The 27,124-nt window shown below is 33.8% G+C and overlaps 4 protein-coding genes across 4 annotated transcripts; all 4 read left to right on the forward strand.

The window, feature by feature from the left end:
* Positions 1-6,945: 6,945 nt before the first annotated feature.
* Positions 6,946-9,931, forward strand: LOC121240952 (pentatricopeptide repeat-containing protein At5g04780, mitochondrial). The gene is made up of 3 exons (XM_041138470.1): positions 6,946-9,112; positions 9,313-9,480; positions 9,654-9,931. The coding sequence occupies exon 1, from the start codon at positions 7,017-7,019 to the stop codon at positions 8,889-8,891; it is 1,875 nt and encodes a 624-aa protein (XP_040994404.1). The 5' UTR covers positions 6,946-7,016; the 3' UTR covers positions 8,892-9,112; positions 9,313-9,480; positions 9,654-9,931.
* A 1,736-nt stretch (positions 9,932-11,667) lies between these two features.
* LOC121240954 (40S ribosomal protein S17-like) lies at positions 11,668-13,416 on the forward strand. The gene is made up of 2 exons (XM_041138472.1): positions 11,668-11,877; positions 12,777-13,416. The coding sequence occupies exon 2, from the start codon at positions 12,796-12,798 to the stop codon at positions 13,222-13,224; it is 429 nt and encodes a 142-aa protein (XP_040994406.1). The 5' UTR covers positions 11,668-11,877; positions 12,777-12,795; the 3' UTR covers positions 13,225-13,416.
* Positions 13,417-18,477: 5,061 nt separating this feature from the next.
* On the forward strand, positions 18,478-19,481 carry LOC121240953 (transcription repressor OFP13-like). Its single transcript, XM_041138471.1, has one exon. It carries the CDS (start codon positions 18,696-18,698, stop codon positions 19,401-19,403), a length of 708 nt encoding a protein of 235 aa, XP_040994405.1. The 5' UTR covers positions 18,478-18,695; the 3' UTR covers positions 19,404-19,481.
* Positions 19,482-23,388: 3,907 nt separating this feature from the next.
* LOC121240951 (protein SMAX1-LIKE 3-like) lies at positions 23,389-26,895 on the forward strand. Its single transcript, XM_041138469.1, has 3 exons — positions 23,389-24,905; positions 25,072-25,336; positions 25,433-26,895. The coding sequence occupies exons 1-3, from the start codon at positions 23,686-23,688 to the stop codon at positions 26,591-26,593; spliced, it is 2,646 nt and encodes an 881-aa protein (XP_040994403.1). The 5' UTR covers positions 23,389-23,685; the 3' UTR covers positions 26,594-26,895.
* Positions 26,896-27,124: the final 229 nt, after the last annotated feature.

Below are 27,124 nucleotides of genomic sequence, written 5' to 3' on the forward strand. Positions count from 1 at the left end.
GATTTATTAGATTATAAAATTATTTTTATCTTAAAATAAATTTAACTGATCACATAAAATCATTCTATTTTATGAATTTATTTTTATATAATTTTTTTATATTTATAATACTTCTCGCCTGCTAAATAGTTGTAATTACATTTTATTTTCTACGAAAGGGCAAATATTCCACCACTACTCAGTAATTGAATTTTAGAGTGTAAAGGGAAAATTCTATCTTTCGATTCGTCAATTTCCATATATTTAGGGAATCTTGACCTTCTCTTTTATAGTTCTGTGGTATATTTCTTTTGGTGAAAGGTGTTTGTCGTACTTAAGAAAAGTTTTGCGTTTGTTCTTTTCTAATTATTTTTTAATTTACATATATATAGCATCTACAATCACTTCTCCAACTGTCGAACGTACAATGTAATATCTCTCTCCATCTATCATTACAAAAAAAATATATATATATTTATAATCATAAAATATATAAATATTGATATTTAAGTTACGATTAGATATTGAAATGAATTGAATTGAGTTGAGTTGAGATGATAAAATAATATTTTTTAATATTATTAATATTTTAAAATTAAAAAAGTTGAATTGTTTATTATGTTTTGTGTTGAAATTTAAAAAAAATTATAATGATTAGTTGAGTTGTATTTAAATTCTAAACGTACCCTTATTTTAAAAAAAATAAGTAAATATAGAATCTATACAAAAATATTAATTTTTTAGTAATAGATTTTATTCTTTTTTAAAAGGAATGTATGATCTTTGCATAATTCATAATTCTATCTAATATTATTCTATTAAAAAGAGAGGATATTGATGCAGATATTAGAATCTACCATTTCAATGATTGAGTTATAGCTCAACCAATTCTTTCTAAATATCTAATTGATCCACCAATGAAAATCCCTTGTAATTTTTTTTTTTTCTCTTCTCTTGTAGATAGATTCCTCTCTATCAATGAAGATATTTTACCTTCGTTATCTGTTTTGTAGTTTCTACTTAATTTTCAAATAGCGTATGATGAAAGTGAAAATGAATTTTATTGGATCATAAACACATGCTTTTTCAAAGGGGTTGTACTCATTGGTGTCCTTTACAACGCACTACATCAAGTCACGTTAATTTATAGATTTATTTTTGTATAGTTTTTTTATAGTTAAATCATTTATCTTTACAAAATGACCTTATTTATATGAAGTCTAATAAAATAATATACAAAGTATCTCCGAGGCGGTATAAGATAAGACTAGAGAGACTAGTTTAACAATATATATGCGGTTTTACACCCAAAAATAATTAAAAAAACAAAAAAATAAAACAATGTTGCCTGAATAATTCTTGAAGATCATTATCATTTTTTTTCAATTGGATGATAATGATGCTCCAAAAGCATCTTGGAGAGGAGGGGAAAAAAATAAAATAAATTAGAAATGTGGATTCTCCGCAAGTGGATTTCCAATTGGTGGTTCCACTACTTGGATTCTCAAGTCAAAAGGGGGGAAAAGGAAATACGAAGTCCAATGCAAAAAAATAGAAATTCAAAGATAATAATATTCCTTAGGGCTCCAATTTGATCAACCAAATTGTATTCCATAAAGTAAAAATAAAAAAATAAAAAATAAAAAACTAATTAATCTTCATGTGGCTTTAGGAAAAGTTAGACATTTTTATATGTTAACAATATCTGATTGAAAATTTGTCTTATTCTTATTGTCAAAATTAAAGCGATTTGAATTTCTAAATCTAAAGTAGTGACAGAAATTAGATGCATATTTGTATTTAGATATGAAGATTGAAAAGAGAAACCAAATTTCATTAGTAATAATATCCGCACAACTATATTTTAAAATAAGAGTATTTTTATAAAGTGATATTATTTTTATAAGATATTTTATAAAAATATCCCTCATTTGACAATTAAGTCGTGTAAAATGTTGTGAAAAGTAATATGTATTATCATTTTCCTTATATAAAATCTGTTGAAGCACTTGAGAGGAGAATCATTAAGCTACATATTCAAAATCCTCTTGTTCATTATGTTACAATTATTTCGGAATTTGTTTTTATATCCTGCCAATATGACGATGCAACCTCATAAAAAAATAGCGATATTTCTCAATTTTTTTTTTTCCGAATGATTTGAGTTTCAAATTTTAAATGAATGATCTCTATTTGAAATAGAACCATAAAAAAGAATTATTAAAAAAATGAATGGTAAGTGTATCATTACTCGTCCAATTATTATCCTATCAATCTTTATACAATTTCAAAACCCTTTGGAAGGTGCTCATATGGTTCTTAATTGGTAATTTGGTATCGTGTTTCAGCTTCACGAATCATGAAAGTGATGTAAGATCAAATCCCATATTTACTTAGAATTCATGGATTATTAATGGGATGAAGACTAAGCTTCCACAATGCTTTCTTTTCATTTTTTTTTTTTGGTTCAATGACATTGGAATGCACCATTAGATATAGTTTCACCCAACATCTTTTGGACAACGAGGAATTTTATGCATCAATCACTAATTTATTTTCACATTTCATATTTATAATTTTTTTTTTCATAGAGTGTAGGGTGTAGAGAAGTGAGTAGTAACTGATACGAATAATTTTTCTTGGACAATATAAAATAAACCAATTGATGGGAATATATTTTCACTTTTTTTAATATATATATATATATATATTTGCTTTCATGGGATTTTATTTTATTTTATTATTATTATTTTGAGGTAGTATGGGAAGTGAAAACAACTTCATCAAGTTGAAGTAGGGCCAAAGAAAGTGGTATATATTCTCATCAAACTGACCACAAAAGTGAATTAGATACATGGACACTACCACAACTTGCCATTCATGCATTTGAGTTTGACCTATGAATAAATGGGCAATGAAAGCAACATCTCAAAAAGAAATATATATACTGTAAAAAGGGATGAGATGAGATGAGGAGGATATCATGTTATCGAGGTTGGGTTGGATATCTTTCTTGCCTTTTAGTTGGGTTGAAGATATGCTTGATCTTATGGAAAATACTTGAATAAAAAGAACTCGAGTTGGGTTACTCGAGTAGCCTGCTCAAGTTGACCGCTTGTTATTTTTTTATTTATTTATTTATTTATTTCATTTTTTTCACATTTTTTTATATATTTAAATATTTTTAAAAAATAAAAAAATATTCAATACACTTAAAATCACTTTTTTAATTATTAAATAAAAAAAAAATTATCAAGCTGTCAAATTGAGCGATACAACTTGGGAGGCAAAGTAATTTTTTCCAAAGAACTCAAACCAACTAAGGTTTTTACTCATCGGAAAGGGTCCACTCCCAAATTTGTAAGCATGCAAACCTTTAATGCTTTCCCTCAGTTTCTAGTCCTTTTTATGCCTCCTTAGGGTTGGTTTCATGTCCATCTCTCGTTTTCGTCATGTCTATTGAGTGCATTAAATTTACTAAATAATAAGTAAATCTACTCCTAAAAAGAGACAAGATATGGACCATATGAAAATGACAACTTTGTTTTGATTGTGTTGTTGATTGAGCATATCAAATTCACGTAACATTAGTTTACGAAAATAACGTATCGTACGGACCTACACTAGTTTTTTCACTTTTATCATATATACTATGTGGATAGAATATTATTGAGCAATCGTTTAATTTATTTAAAAAAAAAACGAGAGTTAATCTAATGATTAGAATACAAGAAACAATGACACATCAACACATCATGATCGTCTACTATGTTAAGAAACCCCTAACTAAGCAATTATGCTAACAAAAATGTTACTTTCACCGACAGTTGGGTTTCAATTGAATTGGGTCCTGACAATTTTTTTTTTTTTTTTTTACTTAGTAATTAAATAAGTATTTTTTTAATGAAGTTGTGATTTTTTTAAAATGGTTAAGAATAACACTACTCTCATGCTAAACATTATCCAACTAAGCTCACAAATTTCATAAATGCAATTATTTAGAGCATTCACATTGGTTTGGTCAAATGAGAATGTTAACTATAATTTACATAATTGATGTCAAAAAATTTCACATTGGATTGATCAAATCTAAAATAAGATGAACTTTTGCTACAGTGGTTGATCAAAGATGGAGAACCATAATTGATTTACGTAATATTAAAATATTAATTTCTCACTCTAAGCAAACATTAAAATATTAGTTTCTCACAGCAAGCAAAAATACTATTTGATTTGTAATTAAGAAATTTAGATAGAATTTTAGATGAGTTTAATCAAATATTTTTTGTTAGTAGCATTAAATGACTTTTGAAAATATATTTTTTTTAATATTAATTTAATTAGAATATAATTATTAATAATATTAAATTGATAGAATTATAAAATGTGATATAAATAAATTAAATACAAAATTATTAATTTAATAATATTTTATTATTATATAGAGAGTAAATAGATAATTTAACGTGGAGATTAAATTTAAATAAAATAAAAAAATATGGTATTAACTAAATTTTAAAAATATATTTGATCAAGCGAATGAGATGATGCTTTCGCCGGTTTTTTCAGGCTGTAAGTTATTGGGGGAGTTTAGACCACAAAATTTATCAATTAGATACATCATCGTCATCTTCGCCTGTTTCATCTGTTTTTATATGTTTGCTGACTCATAACCTAAACTAACTATTTGTTCGCTGTTTTTGGGCCTCACAATCACATTCCACGCGCTTCGAAAGTCTGGTGATGTTCTTTGAATTTAGAACATTTTTGGGATTTAGGTTGTATATGAAAAATAATACATTTTCTATAATTTAGAGAGAATATATATATATATATATATATATATAATATGTGAATCTCACTACGATAAATACTTTAAATTTATATGCTGTGTTTATTTATCTTAATTATAATAAATATATGGACAAAAAATTATAAAAACAAATTCTACAATATTACCCAATTATTAAAAGAAAAATCATGTTAGGTAGAACGAATGGTGATATTAAAAAAAAAAAAAAAAAAAAAAGACAGCAAAAATGCACCCACACCATTCGGTACGGTAGAAGTGCACTTATTCAAAATATTTGAAATAAATTATGCAATATTAAATGTTAAATGAAACGTTGAAATACAAATAAATCTTATAAAAATAAATTTATAAATTAACATAATTTTATATGATCGTTATATTTATTTTATATTAAAAATAATTTTATAATTTAATTTAGTTAAAATATTTATAAGAATGAATATAAGACATTTTACGTTTTTTTATAAGAATAATTATAGAAAAAATCTATTCATTATTCTAACTTTTATCATCTTTCTATCATCGTATCATCGTATGATGTGACATTACAGACCCGTGACTTTTATCACGGGACTGCATATACAGACCCGTGAATGAAACGATGTGTTTCATTAAACGGGAGAAACGCACCGTTTTGAGGAGAAAAAAAACCCTTTCCCCTTCCTCAGCCCAAGCGACATCCATTTTTGTGCTCAACGTCAGTGCGAGACTGTCGTCGGCGACACGAAACTGCAGTCCCCTTCAGTCCCTTATCTCAGCTTGAAGTCGCGGTCCCCTTCCTCGGCTCGACTTCGGCCCCTTCCTCAACAAGGTAACGATTTCTTCGGAAGCAGTGTGTTATTTTCGGTGGAAGCAAGGTATCGATGTTGGCCATTCTGTGTTACGATTTCGATTGAACCATACACTGAGCCTTAATTTTTGTTATTTTCACACTTAATTTAAGTTTTTGGTTGGTTGCTGGGAAAATGGAGGTGGGGGGAGCTAAAGGACTTGGATTGGATGGTGGGTATTGTTTTGCCCACCAAATATTTGGTTTTAGTCTCAGTTGGAAAGGCTCACTTGTTTTCTAAACTATAACTCTGCTAGAAATGAAGGAAATTCTTCATTTTGGTTTTATTTTCAAAATGTTTGTTTTTGGTCTCAGTTCGGTTTGTTTTCAAAATGTTGCAGCCCAGAAAATTCGTCAATCTTTCTCAAGTTTCATTCAAATTGGAACCCTTACCAGAAAATTGAGCAAATTGACTTTATGTCTTCAAGGTAGTTATTAGAATATTAATTAAATGATTAAATACACATTTTCATTATCATCTCAAACTTTTATTTCAACATTAATAGAATTAATGGTGAAGAAATTCCATCTCAGAAGCCAGTTGGAAGCCAATTCAGAAATCTCATATCATTGGCATAATCCTACCCCATCACCAAAATAAGAACGGGATAAAAAAGAAAAGAGAAGAATAAATTACTAATATACTACCTTATTGTCTTGGGAGTATGCTGCTGTTGGCTTTTGCTTTGCAGTTGTTTAAAGGGAATGAAAGTAGTTGTCTTTCACAGGACTAAAGCAAAATACAGCTCTTTATATGTTGTTTGTGTACAATTCTCTTTGAGTTAGCTCTTGCCATTTGACATTCTAGAACTCGTGGCATCAAAGTTACATATTAAACTATGAAATCAAACATTAAGGAGTATCGATTAGTTTCACCCAGCTCTTTTGCCCTTGTTTTATCTATCTTATACATAGCAACTTTGTGTTCGTGTAATGCAAGGATAATGAGAGAATGGTCGAAGTCGATGCCGATAGTAGTGGAGGAGAAACTCACGTCGACAGCGGCAAAGTAGATGATTTTGGGAATACTCAAAACGAAACTCTAAGACCCACTAGGGAGATTTATGAGAAAACTGACGATGGTGGAAGAGGCCGGTGGTCTCCACCACTACTCCTTTGTACAGGGATTGAAGAGAGGAGGGAGGGAAAATTTTTAGCGGAGGAAAAAATCAGATTTCAGAGGGAAAAGAGTTTTTGACAGAAGATACAACCTGAAGTGTTTTAGGGATATTGTTGTAATTTTAAAAAACATTTAGGGCCAAAACTGTCCAGGCCTGCGTGGGCAGTCCCAATTGGAGGACTGTATGTAGACACATTCTTTTCTATTGGGCATGAGAGCATATATAGCCCTTTCAAATTTTCAACGACTTTTTTTATGATGTCGTAAAGAATGATATGAGAAACCTGAGGAGATACAGGGGACTCCAGGTTGATTTTGGTCTCCATTATAGGTACTTTTCAGTTTTAGCCAATGTCAGAGCTCAGAGCCCAAATTCAGAACCAGAAGACCTTGTTCATGAGGATACAAGTGATACTACCCCTGTTTCGGGTTTGCATGAACTCTTGCAGTTATTTGCAAGAACAAGGGCACCTATTGAAGGGAAGGCTTGCCATGCAAAAATTATTCATGTTGGGTTGGAAGCAGACACATTAACGTCGAACATGCTCATTAACATGTATTCTAAATGTGGTTTAGTTGACTGCGCTCATGCTGTGTTTGACGACATGACCGAGAGAAGCTTGGTTTCGTGGAATACGATGATTGGGTCACTTGCTCAGAATGGTGAGGAGCAGGAAGCTCTTTATCTTTTTGTTGAGATGCAAAGGAAAGGAACCCCATCTAGCGAATTCACTCTTTCAAGTGTTCTTTGTGCTTGTGCTGCGAAATGTGCTATTTTTGAGTGTAAACAGTTGCATGCATTTGCTATTAAGGCCGCAATGGACTCCAATGTGTTTGTGGGAACCGCTTTGCTTGATGTTTACGCCAAGTGCAGTATGATAAAGGATGCAAGCTGTGTTTTTGAGTGCATGCCAGAGAGGAGTGATGTTACGTGGAGTTCGATGGTGGCTGGTTATGTGCAAAATGACCTTCATGAGGACGCTTTGGTGTTGTTTCACAGAACTCAGATGTCTGGGCTGGAGCACAACCAGTTTACGATTTCGTCTACTATTTGTGCTTGTGCAGGTTTGGCAACTCTGATCGAAGGGAAACAGGTGCATGGCGTGTTATGTAAAGCTGGATTTGGATCTAATATATATGTTGCTTCCTCCCTTATAGACATGTATGCCAAATGTGGCTGCATTAGAGAAGCTTACATCGTGTTTCAAGGTGTGGATGAGAGGAGCATTGTTTTATGGAATGCGATGATATCTGGGTTTGCTAGGCATGCTCATTCCATGGAGGCAATGATTTTATTTGAAAAAATGCAGCAGATGGATATTTCTCCAAATGAAGTCACATACATTGCTGTATTAAATGCATGCAGCCATATGGGTTTAGTTGAGAAAGGACATAAATATTTCCATCTTATGATGAGGGAGCACAAGGTGTCACCCAATGTGTTTCATTATTCATGCATGGTTGATATTTTTGGTCGGGCAGGGCTGCTTCGTGAAGCTTATAATATGATAGAGAAGATGCCGTTTGATGTGACTGCTTCAATGTGGGGTTCACTTTTATCTTCTTGTAGGATCCATAGAAATCTTGAATTGGCTGAAGTTGCAGCTAAGCATTTGTTTGAGATGGAACCTAATAATGCAGGAAATCATGTTTTGCTTTCAAACATATATGCAGTGAATAAAAAGTGGGAAGGAGTCGCATTAGCAAGGAAGCTTCTTAAGGAAAGTGACGTGAAGAAGGAGAGGGGTAAGAGTTGGATTGAAATCAAGGACAAAGTTCATTCATTTATGGTTGGTGAGAGAAATCATCCTCAAATTGCTGAGATTTACTCAAAGTTGGATGATTTGATTGCCAAGTTGGAGAAAATGGACTACAAGGCTGAGACCGAGCATGACCTTCATTTTGTGGAAGAGAGCAGAAAGCAACAACTCTTGAGACACCACAGTGAGAAGCTTGCTCTTACTTTTGGGCTTATGTGCTTACCTCAGAATGTGCCTATTAGGATTATGAAAAATCTCAGAATCTGTGGGGATTGTCATTCTTTTATGAAGCTTACATCAAATATTACAGAGAGGGAGATCATTGTTCGAGATACAAACCGCTTTCACCATTTTAAGGATGGATATTGTTCTTGTGGAGATTTTTGGTGAAATGCTGGTATTTCACTGTTTTTTCCATGTGATTTGTAGCGAGTGTGAGTGGTTTATGCATTTTGTCTGCTTTGGGATGGGTCCAAGTGTTAGAAAGTGAAGGGTTTGAATATCAAGTTGAGTGACTATCAACCCCAGTTTTCATGATGTCACGTATAATTCTTGGTATATTACACTGATCCATCATCAAAATCAGTTCCAACCGTGTAAGCAACGACCAGGTAATTTGAATTACAAGTTTGAGTGATGGATTCTTAGTAGCTATAGTAACCTTAAAGATTTCCGAAATTGTGTAGCACATGGGTATATGGTTTCAACATTCATCTCTCTCTCTCTCTCTCTCTCTCTCTCTCTCTCTCCCTCCCCGCTTAAAGGTCTTTTTCATCATAACTTTTATGGGAGCTCTGTCTCTTTATGACAGGTAGAGTACATGAGAGATTTTCTGATATTGAGGCCAATGAATAATTTCCCTGGATAAAACTGTTTGTAAGAATTTGCTTCGGTATGCAGCTCTTACGGAACCTATCTGGTAATTCTTTTCCATTGCAATACTTGGGTTATCACCTAAACTCGGAGCCAGCAAATACAAGTATGCTCTGACCTTTTATTCTCAAAACTAGATTGTCGGACTCTACAGTCAATTATCTGTGTCATGTTGTTAGTTACCTATCATCTCAATCTTTTTGCACTTAAATGGAAACATGGAATATGTTGAAGTTCTTGATGTGTGCGTAATTGTTGTGATTACATTTTGAAAAACAGGTATACATAAAGGAGAGAGTGCATGTATTCTTCCAACCCATGCTCCCTTGTGGTTGCAACTTGCGATCCTGTGTAAATCAATAAACAGGACATTTGTAATTATATGGTAAGGAGACTCGGTGCTTTAGGTCACCCCTTACATTGCTGTTCCATGAGCTTGTAAAGCTCAATAAAAGTGGACAAAGACCTAGGGCAATGTTGGTTTCGTTTTGGTGCAAACCATGGAAAAGGCTTTTTGTCTAGTTTGTTGGTATAAAATATATCTATATTCAATCCAATCTTGTTTATACTCAGCTATCTATCAAGCTGATGAATGCACCTTAGAACATTGTACTATCAATCATTCTTTTAGGCACATATTTGTATTGCAATATTGGTAAGGCTCCAAAGAAACTTTGTATTGGCGATTGCACTTTCACTGGACACATTAGGATGTGCAAAATGGCTCCATAGTATGCTTGATATGAACTCTTGGTAATTCATAGGAAACAGGGTAAAGCATAATTAAAGAGGAAAATATGTACTTTTGTCCATCAGTAATGATAAAAAATCGCTTCTTAAGAAATGGGTTCTGAGCAAAACACGTGAACAGTTAAGTGCCAATGGTCCTAGAAATAAATCCCATTTTCTGAGCAAACAAGTTGAACAAATACTTAGCTGTGTTAATTTCAGTCTAGTCTCTTGCAAAAATAGATAAATAAATTGGATCAAGTTCAGCCTGAACAATCCCCCCCCCCCCCCCCCCCCCCCCCCCCCCCCCCCCCCCCCCCCCCCCCCCCCCCCCCCCCCCCCCCCCCCCCCCCCCCCTCATTAGTTTCGAAGGGGTGAAACTAACTAAAGGTCTAAATCCTTATAATAAATATTATGTAAACTAAGTCCTAGACAATAATTATTAGGTGGTTTGGAGTAGATATGTTATATCAGTATTTTTATAAATAATTTTAATAATATATTATTTTAACATATAAAAAAAAATTATTTTATGATAAGATGAAAATATTACCGTAAATTATATTTCGAACTAGGACTGTTCATTCAGGTTCCAGCTTATAAATTTGGGTATATCCAAACCGGAACCTGGTTTTCAAATTCGGGCTGGAACCCGAATGAATCAGGGTTTTAAAGCCAAAACCCCACTTTTTTTTTCTTTGAATGTTTTGATGTGGAAACCACAAAGATGTACACGTCGGGGTGATTGACAGTTTGACACTACTCATCTTGTTCACACTGCCTTCATTCATGTACATGCAAAATATTTGACTGAAACAAGAGGTAGGTACTGTGTGGGGATCCAAAATACAGAAGAAATTCATTCATTCGAATTTAAGACCATTATTTATCATAGAATTCTAAAGGAATGACCATTGCCACACGCAACTCTAAAGTTTGCCACAGCCCTCACATTACGAAATTAAAAAAAAAATAAAAAATTCCTGGAAATAATTTAAAAAATCGTAAATAATTATAAAACTATGAAATCTATTAAAATCTCTCAAGGGTTTTTATTTTTATTTTTTTGAAAAAAAAATGTATTTTGGGCTTTTGAAAATCATGGTTTTTTTTAATATATATATATTTTTGTAATGATAGCAGCATGGCATCTAAGACACCTTGACATGTGACACTGTTACATTATTTATTAATTGTTGAACAATCATCAATAGAGTCAACTCAAGTGCCTTTTCATTACATACAACACCACCTTGGTTTCCAAATCAAAACAAAAAATAGACAACGTTTCAAATAAAAAAGCATTCAGACATTTGGGTTTAAAATCCGGCATCCAAATCGAGTGTATCCGAGTTTTGCAACTTGAGTTCTAGTCTGAATTTGTTCAGGGCCGCAATCCAAAACCAAAATTCAATTTCCCAAATTTCAGACCGGATCGGATTTTTATCTAGCCCGGATAAACACTCCTATTTCGAGCCTAATAAATTTTTTTTTTTTGTTTTTTCAATACTCGAGTCGGACTGTTATAGTCCATTTGAATTTTGAGGCTCCCAACTTCTAAGCCCTTATTGAGGGCACGTACGAAGTAAGGCCCAAAGGGCAATCTTGTAGGCTGTCCCACCAAATAAAAACCTAGAGTCCGCGAAACCCTAATTCTCAGAGTCTCAAGCTTATATCAGAGCTTTTGCCTCGTTTAAGCCCTCCCATCACCTCTCCTTAGCGGCCGAGAAGTGCCTCCCCGAGTCTCCTCGCGCGGCTTCCTCGCGCTCCCCGAGTAAGTTCTACTCTACATTCGTCCTTCTTCTGATGTTTGCTTCCCTTTATGTTTTCCTTTAAAAGAACAAGAACAGAAAAGTTCAACTCAACTGGAAGATGCGATGTTGTTGTTTTAGTCGTACCCAGATCATAAAACAGTTAATAGTTTTAGATTCATGATGAGGTTTTTCCTTTTCTTGGATTTTCACGCCAACCCAATATAGGATAGCTGTTGTGCCTTCATTTATTTGTTTTTTTTTTTTTATGTCTTCTTAATCTAAGATTAAGGAGTTTTTTCCTTTCGTTTAATTTCTCACATTCATAGATCAAACGAGGAGATCGCATTGTATTGTATTTTAAATAAGCCAGCCCTGTAGTAAATATTGTAACTGTGAGAATAAAGAGGAGAATCGTGTCTAATAAAATGGGAACTTAGGGGTGTCGAATTGATAATGTTAAGGAGTTTGAATGTGAATTAAGTTTAAATAGTTAGAGGGCTCTCTTGGATTTTGAATATCTACTGTCTTGAATTTTCTGTTCTCTTTGGCCGTTGCCGTTGGGAAATTATAACCTCTTTTTGCCAAGCCAAAAGCTTGTGTGTAAGGATCTGTTATATGGGCGTTTAGCTATCCTTTTGGAATGTGTAATTGGCAATCTACAGTCTATAGTTATTGTTTATTTTGTTTCTACACATCTTCCGTTAAGCGTATAATGTTTATTTCTACTAGATCCGCTCGTTGCCATCTTTATTTCCAAAGTATATTACAAAGCTTGACTGGGCTGTTTGTTTATGTTGACCTTGTGAATCTGCATTGGTAATTCGAATCTAAATTCCTTTTTCCTGTTTTTCAAGTAGTGTCTCTGAGAAGAGTAACAAATGAGATCTTTTATCTTCCAACCTTGTCTGTATCCTTTCAGGAACAGTTAATTCTCTGAAATGGGTCGTGTTCGAACCAAGACTGTGAAGAAGTCTTCACGCCAGGTGATTGAGAGGTACTACTCTAAGATGACCTTGGACTTCCACACCAACAAGAAGATCTTGGAGGAGGTTGCCATCATCCCCTCAAAAAGGCTCCGCAACAAGATTGCTGGCTTCTCTACCCACCTGATGAAGCGGATTCAGAAGGGTCCAGTGCGTGGCATCTCACTGAAGCTGCAAGAAGAAGAGCGGGAGCGTCGTATGGACTTTGTTCCAGATGAGTCTGCTATTAAGACTGATGAAATTAAGGTTGATAAGGAGACCCTTGATATGCTTGCTGCTCTTGGTATGTCTGATATCCCTGGACTTGTTGAAGCCGAGCTACAGCCTGTTGTTCCTGCACAGGTGTTTAATCGTGGTGCAGGTGGTGGTCCTAGGAGGTACTGAGATGGTTGAGTCTCTGTTCTTTTGAGAATCAATATCTTAACTTTTATTGAAGTACTGGATTCTTTTTGGTTAGCTTTGATGTTTTGTTATAGTGACAAGGTATTCGGATTGTTAGTTTTGGTCATAATTGAGTGATTAGATGTTTTTGAACTTGGAAGATGGTGCCCCTAATATAATTACTTGAGATCCTAAGGCCTTTCTCATTATGGTTCATGGTTAAATGCTAAAGCTTTTGGGTTTGCTATCAATGGGTTTCATTTTGTGGATGTGCGTGCATTTGAGAGTTAATTGGTGTTTGTTAAGGAAATCCTGAGGTTGTTCTCGTTATGGTGCTTGTTAGCAGTAACATTGTGTAGATATACGTTATAAGCTCACACCTACCTATCATTTTCCCAAACACTTTTTGACTTGCTCTAATCCCTCTCTCACACATTTCTTCATGTATGCTTGTGTCATCTTTCCCCGTTTACACAAACTTAATCACAAGCCTTATAAGGGTGAAAGATCCAAATCAGCTATACCCTTTGTCCTCCTCGTCTGAATTTGCTTCATGGTTTCGTCACAAACCGATTAATCTTGAAAAGGGTTTCCATCATTTTCTTAACAGCATCGGTATCCAACCTGTCATCCGCCATCAAGTTCCAAACCCTCGAAGCCTCACCTAAATTGCCTACATCGCAGAAACCTTCTAACGCTTGTAAGTAGCTCCACTTGACTTTCTTCTAAGTCTCCATACTATGCTCGTGCCCACAAGCATTCATAAATTTTTTTTGATAATGAAGTAAGGGAGGTTCCATCTCCTGGAGAACTCCCATAACGGCTCCCTCTGCGTCTAACTTCACTTGCCTAAACAATGACATTGAATTTCAAACAAGAGATGGGACTTGGGAGAAGTGATTAGGTAACTAGCATCGGTGTGGGCTGGGGGGAGCCATAAGATGAGCCCCGCCTGTAGTATGGACTTGGCCCTTTCGTTCAGCGACCTCTTCAATCCAAGTGTTCTTTTGGCAATACACATGAACCATAAGAGCGTCTGATTATTTATTGAAAGAGTCTCCATGGCATTCCATACCTTGTTTTCCATTATTCCAATTTGCGAGTCAAGGCTTGTGCTCTATAATAAAAATCTCTCTTATCCAAAAAGAAAGAAAGGGTTGCTTTAAAACATTACAAAAAGAAGGAAGTACTCAACATGTCACATTGGAGAAGATATATATAGTGCAAAATCTGCATAAATTCCTTTACAACAACAAAAAAAGACCCTTTTCACATTCCCAGAAATCAACCAATTTTCAAATTCCTAGTCTTATTTCAAATCAATCGAAATCCCTATTTCCAATTTTTTTTTTACCATGGGTGTCTGGACTAGTTTGCGCGCACCTCAACTAATCCCATGCCCTGAAGTTAACAACCAGGTAAACCTCCTGTGACCCTAAGGGGACTCGAACTGGTGACCATTGGGGAGCAAATCCAAGGCCGGACCAGCTGAGCTACCCCTCAGGGTTTATATCTAACTTTGTATTATTTCCAATTTTTGGTTGGCATATGTGTGTAATCACATTCAATCCAATCATTGTTTCCTCAAAGATTCCTCCCCGATTTCCCTTCTAGCAGTGCATTGGGTCGATCCAGTGATCCCTAAACCAGATAGGCTGAATGAAAAAGCTTATCCTTATGAAGTTTATGTAATCAAGTGATTTGTAATGGGTTTCTTCCTTTTGTGCTTTTTCTTTAGTTTAGGTTCGCATTGTTTATGCAATTGAAAACACTATGCTGATTTTAGGTTGGCATTATTTTTGCAAGCAATTAACTTTACAAACTTGTTCCCTAACGAATCATCAATCTTGTACATAAATAGCCAACCAGAGGAAACGAAAACAGAGACAGAAACAGAGTTTTCTCCAACGTATGTGTCCTCTTCCGCAGACATGTCGAAGCTGCTGCTTCTATGATTCATATTAGGCTTATTCTAAGTTTCCATCTTCCAAATACATAAAAATAATCCAAAGAAAACACTGAACATTCTTTGCGACATCCTTGTCCTCCTCCATGTTCTTCCCAACATGTGGATCTTTAAGATATGCCAAAAATTGTACAATGCGCATGCTCATATTAAATGGTACTGCTGTTTAATCCACATGGCTATAGTATATTATCTTGCTGGCCTGGAATGTTTTGATGAGGCTGACTAAATATCAGTTAAATGAGTTAACCTAATTCAATCTGTTTCATTAAACAAATTACATATTTCAATCTCAACCCACTAATTTTGTGTTGAATTCACGTAAAGTTTGCAGTTTGTGACAAAAATTATCAGTGTATGAATTAACCTTAATCCATCCTTGGCTAGATCAGTAGGTCTTGATTGATATTTTTTGTTAATCTCTTCAACAAAATGGAAACTCTGCAGCTGATTCTTCCATGTTCATTTCCAGTCATGACAGTACGTGTAGAGGCTGTCTTACATAATTGAACTCTGCAGAAAACACTGTTTCCCAAACCCATGGTTAAGCCGACAATCACAAAAGGGTCAACGGAGCATGTGCATCCATCCATGCATGGATGCTCTGAGCCAATCATGAATTAGGTAGGAAGGAGACAAACCACTTCAGTTTCCAACCATTTCTGCACAAAGAACCCATAATTCCATAGACATTATATCAATCTAGAGATTCCCCCACCAGAATCTCTTCATTGTACAAGCATGCATGAGATTTTAAATCTAAAATCAACCTTTTTAGGGGTATTTGGACTCTTAATTAAAGTAGGCTAGATAAAGATTGAAGGCTGTTTGTCAAGCTTGAAATTGAATGGAAGCCTCCAACCACGTACCAACAGCTCAAATAATCAACACCTTTGCAAAAGATCAAATGATATCTTCCTAAGTAGATGCAAGATTTTTCTACAGATCTTCACAGAATTGCATAAATCTCATGAATTTCAGATGTGGATTTACAGTGAGCACATGGGTTTGTCCATAAACACAGAGAGCTCGTCCTCTGACATTAACTTCCATGTGATCTAAGCTTTGTCACTTATCAATATTGACAAATTATCTGTCATGGCTTACTGCTTGTGATATAATGGGAGGCTCCACCTTCTTTTGGCATTCTCCAAGAGCTAGCTTCTGCATGATTTGATCATGATCAGCAAACAAAAGCAGACTTTTGATGATCCTTTTCTTTCTTTCTTTCCTTTTTGGTGCGATTACAGTATTATCATTATTTTTTAATAAAATCCAATTATTAAATAAATAGTAATTTAACATGATATAATTTCTATTTCATATCTTAATTATTGTTAGTACTTTAACAGCACCTAAGAAATGAATGGCTAAAGAGAAAAGAAGGTACTAGGGTTTGAATGTGTTCTTAGTGCCATGTACATCAGAAAATAAATGAGAGGCCTATGATCTATCCCATGGGGTCTCAATCTTCAGTCCTCATAAATTCTAGGGCAAGGACAATTAATGTGATCAGTGATTCATACTTTCCCTCTTAAAATCACTTGCATGAACTTTGCCTCTTTTTCATTTTTCCTTTATTCTGACTGTTTGTCTATGCACACACCTATGTATATATATATTCATTAATAATTATGGTCTTCTTTCTTCTTTGCAACATCAACTTTCAAATCCCGCCAACTTGTGTCTTTTTTCAATTTCTTAAGACATAGGCGTGATTTGGTAGTGAATTGAGATAAATGTTAAAAATTAAATAAAATATTATTTTTTTTAAGATTTGAAAAAGTTAAATTGTTTATTATATTTTATTTACGAGTTTAGAAAAATTGTATTGATTAGATGAGATAAAATGAGATGAGTTAAGGTTGTTTATGTTTGGTTTACACATAAATTTTACCTAATAAAATTTATATAGTAACGTGACGTAATCGAATAATCCATCAAATTATAAAGTTTTTTTTAATTATAATATATAATATATATATATATATATATATATATATATATATAACATATTAAATTAAACCACTTCAAGAGGTAAACATTTTTACGTAACATTTGTGTCTTTTTCGTCCAATGTAAAGCCACATATAGAACTGGGAACTAAAGCGACTGAACAAGTTTTCAAGGGACAACAGCCCTTGGTACAGCCTTCAGATATTGACATATGTGATGGGTTAAAAAAGTAACCGTCTTTATCAGTCGGTTGGTATCTATATCGTCAGGATTGCTACAGTCACCGAAAATGTATTCTGAATGAAAAAATTTATTTGTAAATAATTCTGTACATTAATATATATATTAATATGCATATTCATTCAATATGATTAATTAAAAAATAAATTTTATTAAAAAAAATATTAATTTAAATTTAGAATATGAAGATAACAATATTAATATGTAGATTGGTATGTAAACTTGCTTGTACATAGCAAAATTTGTCTAGAATAATCCTGAATAATGTATTTTACTTTTTTATATATTTTTTTAATTATCATAAATATTTTTTAAAAAAATAAAAAATTTAGAACATCATTAAAAAATACTTCCTTAATCACTAAGTTAAAAAAAAAAAAAAATCATTCGGGACACAAATTCGAGATCTATTTTTAGAATCTAAAGTATTTTTTATCTATATAATACGTTAGTTTTATTTTATAATAAAAATAATTTTATAATCTAATTTATAATATCACGATAATTTATAAATTTATTTTTATAAAATTTCTATGTAATCCCATATATATATAATAATAATAATAATAATAATAATAATTTATTTCAATATTTTAAAAAGAGAAATATTGAAATAAATTATAAACTGTGCAACAAATTCATTTTTAAAAAAATGAATCAAGTACAACACTCAAAAAACTTACTTTTTTAATAATGAATCTTAAACCTTTTCAAGTAGAGTGTGCAAAATTTATTTATGTTAGAACTTCTATTGTCATTCTCAGAGGTTGTTTGGAAATAATTTTTATTTAATTTCATCTTATTTTTTTTTCAAACATCATTTAAATATAAATACTTTTAAATTAATTATTATAATTTTTTTAAATTTTTAAATAAAACATAAAAATAACTCAATTTGATCAAATTTTAAAGTGACTATATTAAAAAAATTATATTTTAATAATATTTTAATTTCATAATATTTTATAATTCAATTTTTTTTCTGCTTCTTAAAACTCAATAAATACTTATTTTATTACTGTTCACCATTCAGCATCTATTTAAAAAAATAAAAAAATAAAAAGTTGACAAAAGCACGGTTGTATTCAGTTGGTGAGAGAGTGCATTAAATAACATTAAATTCTTCGAACCTAAACACAAAGAAAGCCTCGACCAGTCCCATTTATCTCTCCATCTTCCCTCGCGTCTTATCTCATCTATCCCCTCTCCTTTATATATCAGTCTCCTCTGATCACATTAATGAACATTTACAATCCAAAGATTCAATAAACAAGATTCAAAGCCCACTTCTCTGCAAGCAGTTCCAGATCCAATGGGCAAGAAGATCATGAAGAAGCTGCCTTCTCTCTTCAAGAACAGATCATCAGAAACAAAGTTGCAGCCATGGCAATGGCCCTCGTGCAAGCATCCCAGGACCTATTCATTCCGAGCTGGGGATCATGACATGTTCAAGACAGTGAAATCTGTTTTCTTTGATCCCATCATCATCGATGGAGTCGAAACACCCGAGTCTTGGTTCTCAAACTCTTCCGAATCCGCAAGCAACTCAACCGAGTCCGAGTTCGACTTTGACGGGGAATCCCTGGAAATGGTTGTGCGTAGCGTGAGGTCAGAGAGGCTGTTTTACGAGCCAGGTGACACAAGCTCGATCTTAGAGAAGGCGAAAGACGGAGGTTTACCATTTAAAGAGAGCGTGGTTTTGGCCATGGAGTCGGAGGACCCATACCTTGATTTCAGGAAGTCAATGGAGGAAATGGTGGAGTGTCATGGGCTGAAAGATTGGGAGTGCTTAGAGGAGTTGCTGGGATGGTATTTGAAGATGAATGGGAAGAAGAATCATGGGTTCATTGTTGGAGCCTATGTGGATCTTCTTTTTGGTCTTGCTGCTGCTGCTGCTGCTGCTCCTGGTGGTTCCAATTGCTTTGATTTTACTTCCTGTATTTCTTCCTCTCCAATATTCTGTTCACCTGATCAGGGTCAGAATGAGATTAATGAGGTCGAAAAGATGGTAATGACTTAGCTTTTAATGCATCAGTTTTTGTGTATATTAAAGTAGGTTAAAAAGTGATAATTGCTTTTAAATGCAGTATCCTTGATTCATGCATTGCATACTACTTGTCCCTGAAAAGTAGCTGAAGCCATGAGATTGTTAGGTGGAAAGTTAGGCCTTGCGTCCGGTTCTCGTTTGTTAAAAGCATAAGATAAAAGTGAAAGAATCACAAAGATAAAAGGATGCTCAAATCATTCGAGATGATATCTATTTTATAATAAAAATAATTTTAAAATATATTTATCACATTAAGTCGTATTAAGTTAAGTTTCGTTACGTTATATAATTCATCTCATAAAATGTTATTATAATATAATTTTGTAATATTAATTTTATTTTAAAATTTAAAAAATAGAATTATTTATTATATTTTATGTATAAATTTAAGAAAGTTATAACAATTATACGAGATAAGATGATATGAGATAGTTTGATTTTGTGTAACCAAACAGTTATAATTTATGAGTTTATTTTTATGAAATACTAAAATATTTATCTAAAAAATAATATTAATCCTAATTTTTTCTGCAAAAAATAAGAAAAATGGAAAATATCAATGCTGGTCTTCTTCTTTCTCTGATCAAGGATAGCTGCACCTGTGATAATCTGAATGGAAACATGTTATATATGTTTAATGAAAATTTGACCCAATGAACCGAGTGAACCTTAGTTGGTATAAGAAAAAGAAAAAGAGTTTCAAAGCACTCACACAGGGCTGTTTCTTTTTGCAATGTGGTTACTGTATCATGTAGAAGTATTAATAGATCTCATGTATTATTGAACTACAAAGCCTACTCTCATGTCCGGTACTTGATTATGTGATGCCCCCTTCTTTTTTTATTTTTTTATTTTAAAGAAATGTTTAACTTCCGAAAATATTTTTGCAAAATTAAAGTTCACAAATTAAATTGATATAATATGTTGTCATGTATCATATTATAAAATTCGTTTTACTATCTAACCTATAGTTTTACCTTTAAGATCATTTCGTGAATCTTTTAATTTTTTTTTTTCTCTTTTAAAAAGGTCAAATATGCAGTAGGTGGGTGCAAAAGGCTTGGATTGAAGGTACTTACCAATATGAGGCCTTCTATTCATGTGCTTACATCGCACACCATTGCACGTGATTTTTTAATTTTTTATTCCTGCTAAATTAAGGAAGTTCTTCTATTTATTATTTCTATATCATGTACTTGTTAAAAAAATAAAAATAAATATATGATGTAGGGTTGATGAGTAAAATTTTTCTAATAATATTAAGAATAATGTTATGCGTCCCGATGAATGCTACTGACAGTGAATCTTGATTTAATTTTTCTTTTTTTACTTAACGAGTAAGGAAGCATTTTTTAATGATGTTGTAATTTAAAAAAAAAAATTTAAGGATATAAAAAAAATATATAAAAAAAAGGACGAAATGACTTATCGGGAGGATCTCTCAATAGAAAAAACCAAAAAAGAAAAAAAAAAAAACATTTCTACTCTTAAGTAGTAATAACTTTTTGAGTTGGTGTTCGGTTTGGCGTGCGAAATTATTTGCAAGAAGATTTTTTCTTTTGAGTTCTGTTATATATAATCATTTTTATATATTATTTACATATTTTACTGATGTGATTGACCAGAATAATTATTTTATATTAAAAAAAATGACACAACTAATCATATTAATAGAAAATGTAAGAAATATATAAAAATGACTACACATAAAATTTTTGTAACTTTTCATTCATCCATCATCGACTGTGTGACGGACATATACATAGCATGCATGGGTTGTGTTCATCCAAAGAAAGAAAATTACAGTGGCAAACAGGGTACATTCACAAAACTTAGTCACTCCATAGCTGCTAATTCCTTCACCAATGAGTGGAATGAAAGGACAAGGAAAGAGCAGAGACAGTAGTTTAATTCATTTTCTACTTTCATCAATAGCCATAACTCAATCTTATCAAAAATTAATTATGATTGGATCCAAGAATTACATCTGGCCCACCACAAACACAACTGATCTCCCAAATTCTGTGTGCCTAGATATAGACTGGCATGCCCATTACTGAGTTTTTCCTTAAAAAAAAAAAAAAAAAAGATATAATTTTCCATAAAGACAGTCACATATATCCAGCTCAAAAGAAACTGAAAGAAAGTGCTGCAAATGAAACAAGGGAAGCTCAAAAATAGTTGAGGCTGTTGCCAAATGAAGATGATCAAAGCAAGGCAAGCAAAATAAAGAACAATTCTTTTTGATTCAAAACAATGGACATTTGGTCTAGGTGTTTGTTATTCTCATTATTATTAGATAAATCCCGAAAGCAATCCGAGTATATTTCTAGTCATTATATAACTCTTATTAGATGAGAAATGATTTGTATAAGTCCCAAATAGACAAGCTCCATATAAGCCTTTGTAAAAAAGTAGACCATACTTTAAAAAGTATAAAAAAAAACTATTATTTATTAGTGGGATCCATTGTTTTATAAAAGACTTATATGAGACTTGTCTATTTGAGACTTGTATCTAACATTACTCTTTTTCATTTCCTATAGTACTATCATTGTAATGCCACCAATAGATCCAAACATCTATCTAATTCAAGCAACACTACTAGACTACATCCATCAGGCCTTAAATATATTTATTTTGTCAATCTGCAACAATAGAAAACTCTAAAAGTTAGAAAATGGTAGATCAGACCATGGGAACCCATTTTCAATCTGGGCCTGAAGCCCATTAAATCTCATTTTCAAACTCCACTCAATCCCAATTACTAACGAGTTGATCCAAACCCAATGGTAATTAAATAGCATTACGAATTCTGCAAACTCAGAAGTAAAAATAAGAAAAGAAAAGAAAAAAGATAAAAACTAATAACACCAAATCACATTAATCAATGGGGGCCTGATGCTGCAGAAATAAGTAATTTTATTGAGTAATTAATAGCTAGCTAATTTCTTAACTTGTCCGTATTCTCAGATATTTTATAAATAATAGTAAAAAATTAATGATAAAATATTAAATAGTAGTGAATAGTAAGTAAAAAATAATGAAATATTCTGAGAATATCTGAAGTGGTCTCAGTATCCAAACCTATTTCCCCCTCTGCTAGCTAGCTTGCATATAATGGCTACAAAATGTTAAAAAACACAAGTCGTTTATTTTCAGAAAAAATATATAACCTTGAAAAATACTATATATAGTCTATATTCTCATATAACTCATATATTCTCGTGTTAATGCAGCACTATCCATTAATTATATAATTTGTTATATATATATATATATATATTTTTTTTTTTAAAAAGCGCGCGAGTACTTGATTTTGCGTTCAATGAATAATATATATCCCATCATTATATTACATGAAAGTGAAATAAGAATATAATATATGTATATCTTGATAAGATAAAACTGGATTTCCGAATCGAATTGTAACAAATAGAAATCCATGATTCAAAATAAAGGGTGCCTCAAAGCCAACTTTGTCGATTGGAGAGAGAGAGAGAGAGAGAGAGAGAGAGGATAGTTTCACATTGGTTTCATGCAATTAATCTGTGATTGAGTTTGATATAACTCAATCAATGATCAAAGGTATAATTGAAGTTGCTCTTGGAGGACATATAAAAAGCCAAACTACAGTTCCCAATTACTGCAAACAGACAGCAAGTCCTCCCTATCTTTTTCTCAGGGTCTCGTTATTGGTGGACGACTCTCCCTTTTCTGCTTTCTCCTTTTCCACCTTTTTCTCTTTCTCTTTTCATCATATAGTTTTGAGCTTATTCTTAACAAAAGCCATTATTCCATTCCTAATGTTTAAAGTTCAGTGCTTTAAGATATATTTTATGGTTCGCACAATACTGTAAGACCAGCTTTTAATCATCATCCACATTCCTTTATGCCATCAAGAGAGAGAGAGAGAGAGAGAGAGAGAGAGTTGTATTTCACATGCAATCCACTTTCACATACAAAAGCCAAAATTTCCCTCACTCACAAGAAAAGCATAAGCACACATCCCAATAATTCCCATCAATTGCCAAAATATAAACCTGCAGAAGGCTACATAGTTCCTCACATATTGGTGCCTTCATTAGTTTTCTCCCCTAACAATGTTGTTCTAATTCTCTCTCCCAGCTCTAAACTTATAAATCCATTAAGACCAGATCACTTACAGTACTCAGTTTCCTTTCTTTTATATATCTAGGATTGCAGCAGCAGCAGTAGTAGTAGTAGTACTGAATATTCAGTACAAAGTAAGAAGATGAGATCGGGTCTTTGCAGTATACAGCATGGCCTAACTGCTGAGGCAATAAGCATGGTGAAACAAGCGGTTAGCTTTGCTAAACGCCGGGGCCATGCCCAAGTGACTCCTCTCCATGTTGCTAGCGCCATGCTTGCATCCTCTGGTGGTCTTCTGCGAAGGGCTTGCCTTCAATCCCATTCTCACCCCCTTCAATGCAAGGCCCTAGAGCTTTGCTTCAATGTTGCGCTCAACCGACTTCCTGCCTCCACTCCAAGCCCCCTTTTAAGCCCTCAGTACTACCTCAACCCTGCCCTCTCCAATGCCTTGGTTGCAGCATTCAAGCGTGCTCAGGCTCACCAACGTCGTGGCTCTATTGAAAACCAGCAACAACCTATTTTAGCTCTTAAGATAGAGTTGGAACAGCTCATAATCTCTATTTTAGATGACCCAAGTGTTAGCAGAGTCATGCGAGAGGCTGGTTTTTCGAGTACCCAAGTGAAAAATAGGGTAGAACAAGCTGTTTCTTTGGAGATTTGTTCTCAAAAGCAAAGCCCTTCTATGAGTACTAGCCAGTCCAAGGAAATTAGCACCATGCCTCTAGTTAATCTTGGTACTAATGTGAATGTTTCTCCACATTTTAGTCAGTTCAAAGTGCCAGTAGGTAAATCCTTCGATCAAGTTAGGAGTGAAGAAGTCATGAGTGTCTTGAATGAATTGTCGAACAAAAGAAAAAGAAACACTGTTATCGTAGGAGAGTGTCTGGCTACAGCTGAGGGCGTGTTTAGGGAAGTGATGGACAAGTGTGAAAGAGGAAATGTTCCCGGGGAGTTAAGCTTTACGAAATTCATTAGTCTTGATCCTCTCTTCTCTCTGAGGAACTCCTCCAAGGAGGACGTCGAGCAGAAGCTAGCGGAGCTAGGTTGCCTTGTCCAGACCTATATTAATAGAGGGGTTGTCTTGTACATGGGAGATCTAAAATGTATTGCTGAGTTTTGGTCAACTTCTGGCGAAGAAAGGAGAAACTACTACTGTCCTTTGGAGCACATAATCATGGGGCTTAAAGGATTGGTGTGCGGAATTGGGGAAACTGCAGGAAGATTGCGGCTCTTTGGGATTGCCACTTTTCAGACTTACATGAGATGTAAAACAGGTTACCCCTCTCTAGAGACTATTTGGGAGCTTCATCCACTTACCATCGACCCGGTTGGAAGCTTGAGCTTAACTCTCAGCCTTCAAAGGTATATAAATTTGATGAACCAATTACCACACTTTTGCTTTTTTTTTTTTTTTTTTTCTTTTCAAGCTTTCTACTTAATTGCTTTGTTTCCTACTTTTTACTTTTTGACATTTGGGACGTTTTTGATATTAAATCTATATATATATATGTGTGTGTTGCTTTCTCAGTAATTTGGAAGTTGATCAGTTCAGAAGCAAGGTATCCAACAATCCGCCTGGTTTGCAACTGCCTGAAACTGGATTCGATAAGCGACTAAGTTGCTGTACGGATTGCGTGGACAATTTCAAGAGAGAAGCTCAAAGCATAGCAAGTGACTTTTGTAACACGAAGACGGCCACCACCATTTCCACCAGGTCAAGCTTGCCTTCATGGCTCCAACAGGAAAAGGAAGACAGGAGATCAACAAAAGATCACACTTTGAATCATGATCAGGTTTTTTATGTTATCCTTTCTTTGTCATCATGGATATCTTCCACCTCCATATAAAAAATTCAAAACTAACATGTTTTTGTATTTTATCTAATGCAGGAATGTGTCACTGTTAGGGATCTGTGCAAGAAATGGAACCAGTTCTGCAGTTCAGGCCATAAGAATCCCAGTTTTCCTGACAAAACCTTCACTCTTACTTCCTCGCCTCCTTCCTCCACATCAGTCTCTTCATACGAGCGCAATCCTGACTTGTATCAGACTCACTTGAGTTGGCCTATAACCTTCGAACCCACACAGAGTCCAAAAGAACAGCAGTTTTGGATATCTGAAACCAGTGATGGAGACGATGAAAGCAGTTTGAGAGTGTTCATGCCAGAGAGAAATGACCCTAAACCAGAACTTCTGTCTAATCCAAATTCTAGCCCTAACTCAGCTTCTTCGAGTGAGGTAATGGAAGATATGGTTGGCCTTCATATGTTCAGAGAACTCAATGCCGAGAACTTGAAGATACTATGCGATGCACTGGAGAAAAAAGTTCGTTGGCAGAAAGATATTATTCCTGAGATTGCAACAACTATCCTTCAGTGCAGGTCTGGAATGAGAATGAGGAAAGACAATTTGCAATACAGATCAAAGAGCAAAGAAGAAACTTGGCTATTCTTTTCAGGTGTTGATTATGATGGCAAGGAAAAGGTTGCAAGAGAGCTAGCTAAACTTGTTTTTGGTTCTCAAAGCAACTTTGTTTCAATTTGCTTCAGCAGTTTCTCTTCAACAAGGGCTGATTCAACTGAAGAATCCAAAAGGAAAAGAATGAGAGACGATCTCATGAGTTCCAGCTATCTTGAGAAATTTGGCGAAGCAGTGAATGAGAATCCTCACCGTGTGTTCTTCATGGAAGACATAGAGCAAATTGATTACTGTTCTCAAAAGGGTATAAAGCAAGCAATTGAAAGTGGAAGAATTACTCTTCCTAGCGGAGATACTGTTCCTCTCATGGACGCCATTATCATTTTCAGTTGTGAAAGTTTCAGTTCTGAGTCCAAAGGCTGTTCTCCTCATAGAAGGCAAAAACATGCCGATAATAATGAAAAAAACAATGACGATGACATGCAGGAGAAAAGCCAATGTCTCCCACTCGATCTGAATATTGCCATTACAGAAGAAGACATGAATGGAGATCATGATGGATATTCAGTTTGTGGCATTGGGATTCTGGAATCTGTGGATAGGCATGTTACTTTCAGAATTCAACAATCGTGATCATGTTGAAATAGGAGGGAAGTACGATTGATGATCTTCCGCGTGTAAGATGATACATTTTTCTTTTTTCCTTTTTCCTTTTAATATAGAATTTTGGGGAGGGATAAACGAAGGAATTAAATGGAAAAAAAAAAGAAAAAAAAGATTTACGAGGATTTTCCGTTATTGGGAATGGCAGGATCCATTCAGCCATCCATATATGTAGGGCTATGTGTAAATTGGTGTAGGTTTGACATTTTCTTACTGCATCATGTAATAGGTTGCAGCAGCACTGTGAAATATGGATTTTTCTGTTCTTTGGAGTTTCTGACTTCAAATTAGTTTCGAACTACAGCCATAAGTTAACAGCTTTCTTTTCTTCTTTTCCCACAATTTTCAACGAAGATAGCTAGTATGATTTCTGGTACGATATTGCTCATCATGTTCAGCATTCATAATGACCATTTAAATTTTTAATCATGATTTATCTCATCTAATTATTATATATTTTTTTAAATTTTTACACAAAATTTAATAAATAATTTAATTTTT

The sequence above is a fragment of the Juglans microcarpa x Juglans regia genome, chromosome 7S, assembly GCF_004785595.1.
Source record: "Juglans microcarpa x Juglans regia isolate MS1-56 chromosome 7S, Jm3101_v1.0, whole genome shotgun sequence".
Taxonomy (NCBI): Eukaryota; Viridiplantae; Streptophyta; class Magnoliopsida; order Fagales; family Juglandaceae; genus Juglans; species Juglans microcarpa x Juglans regia.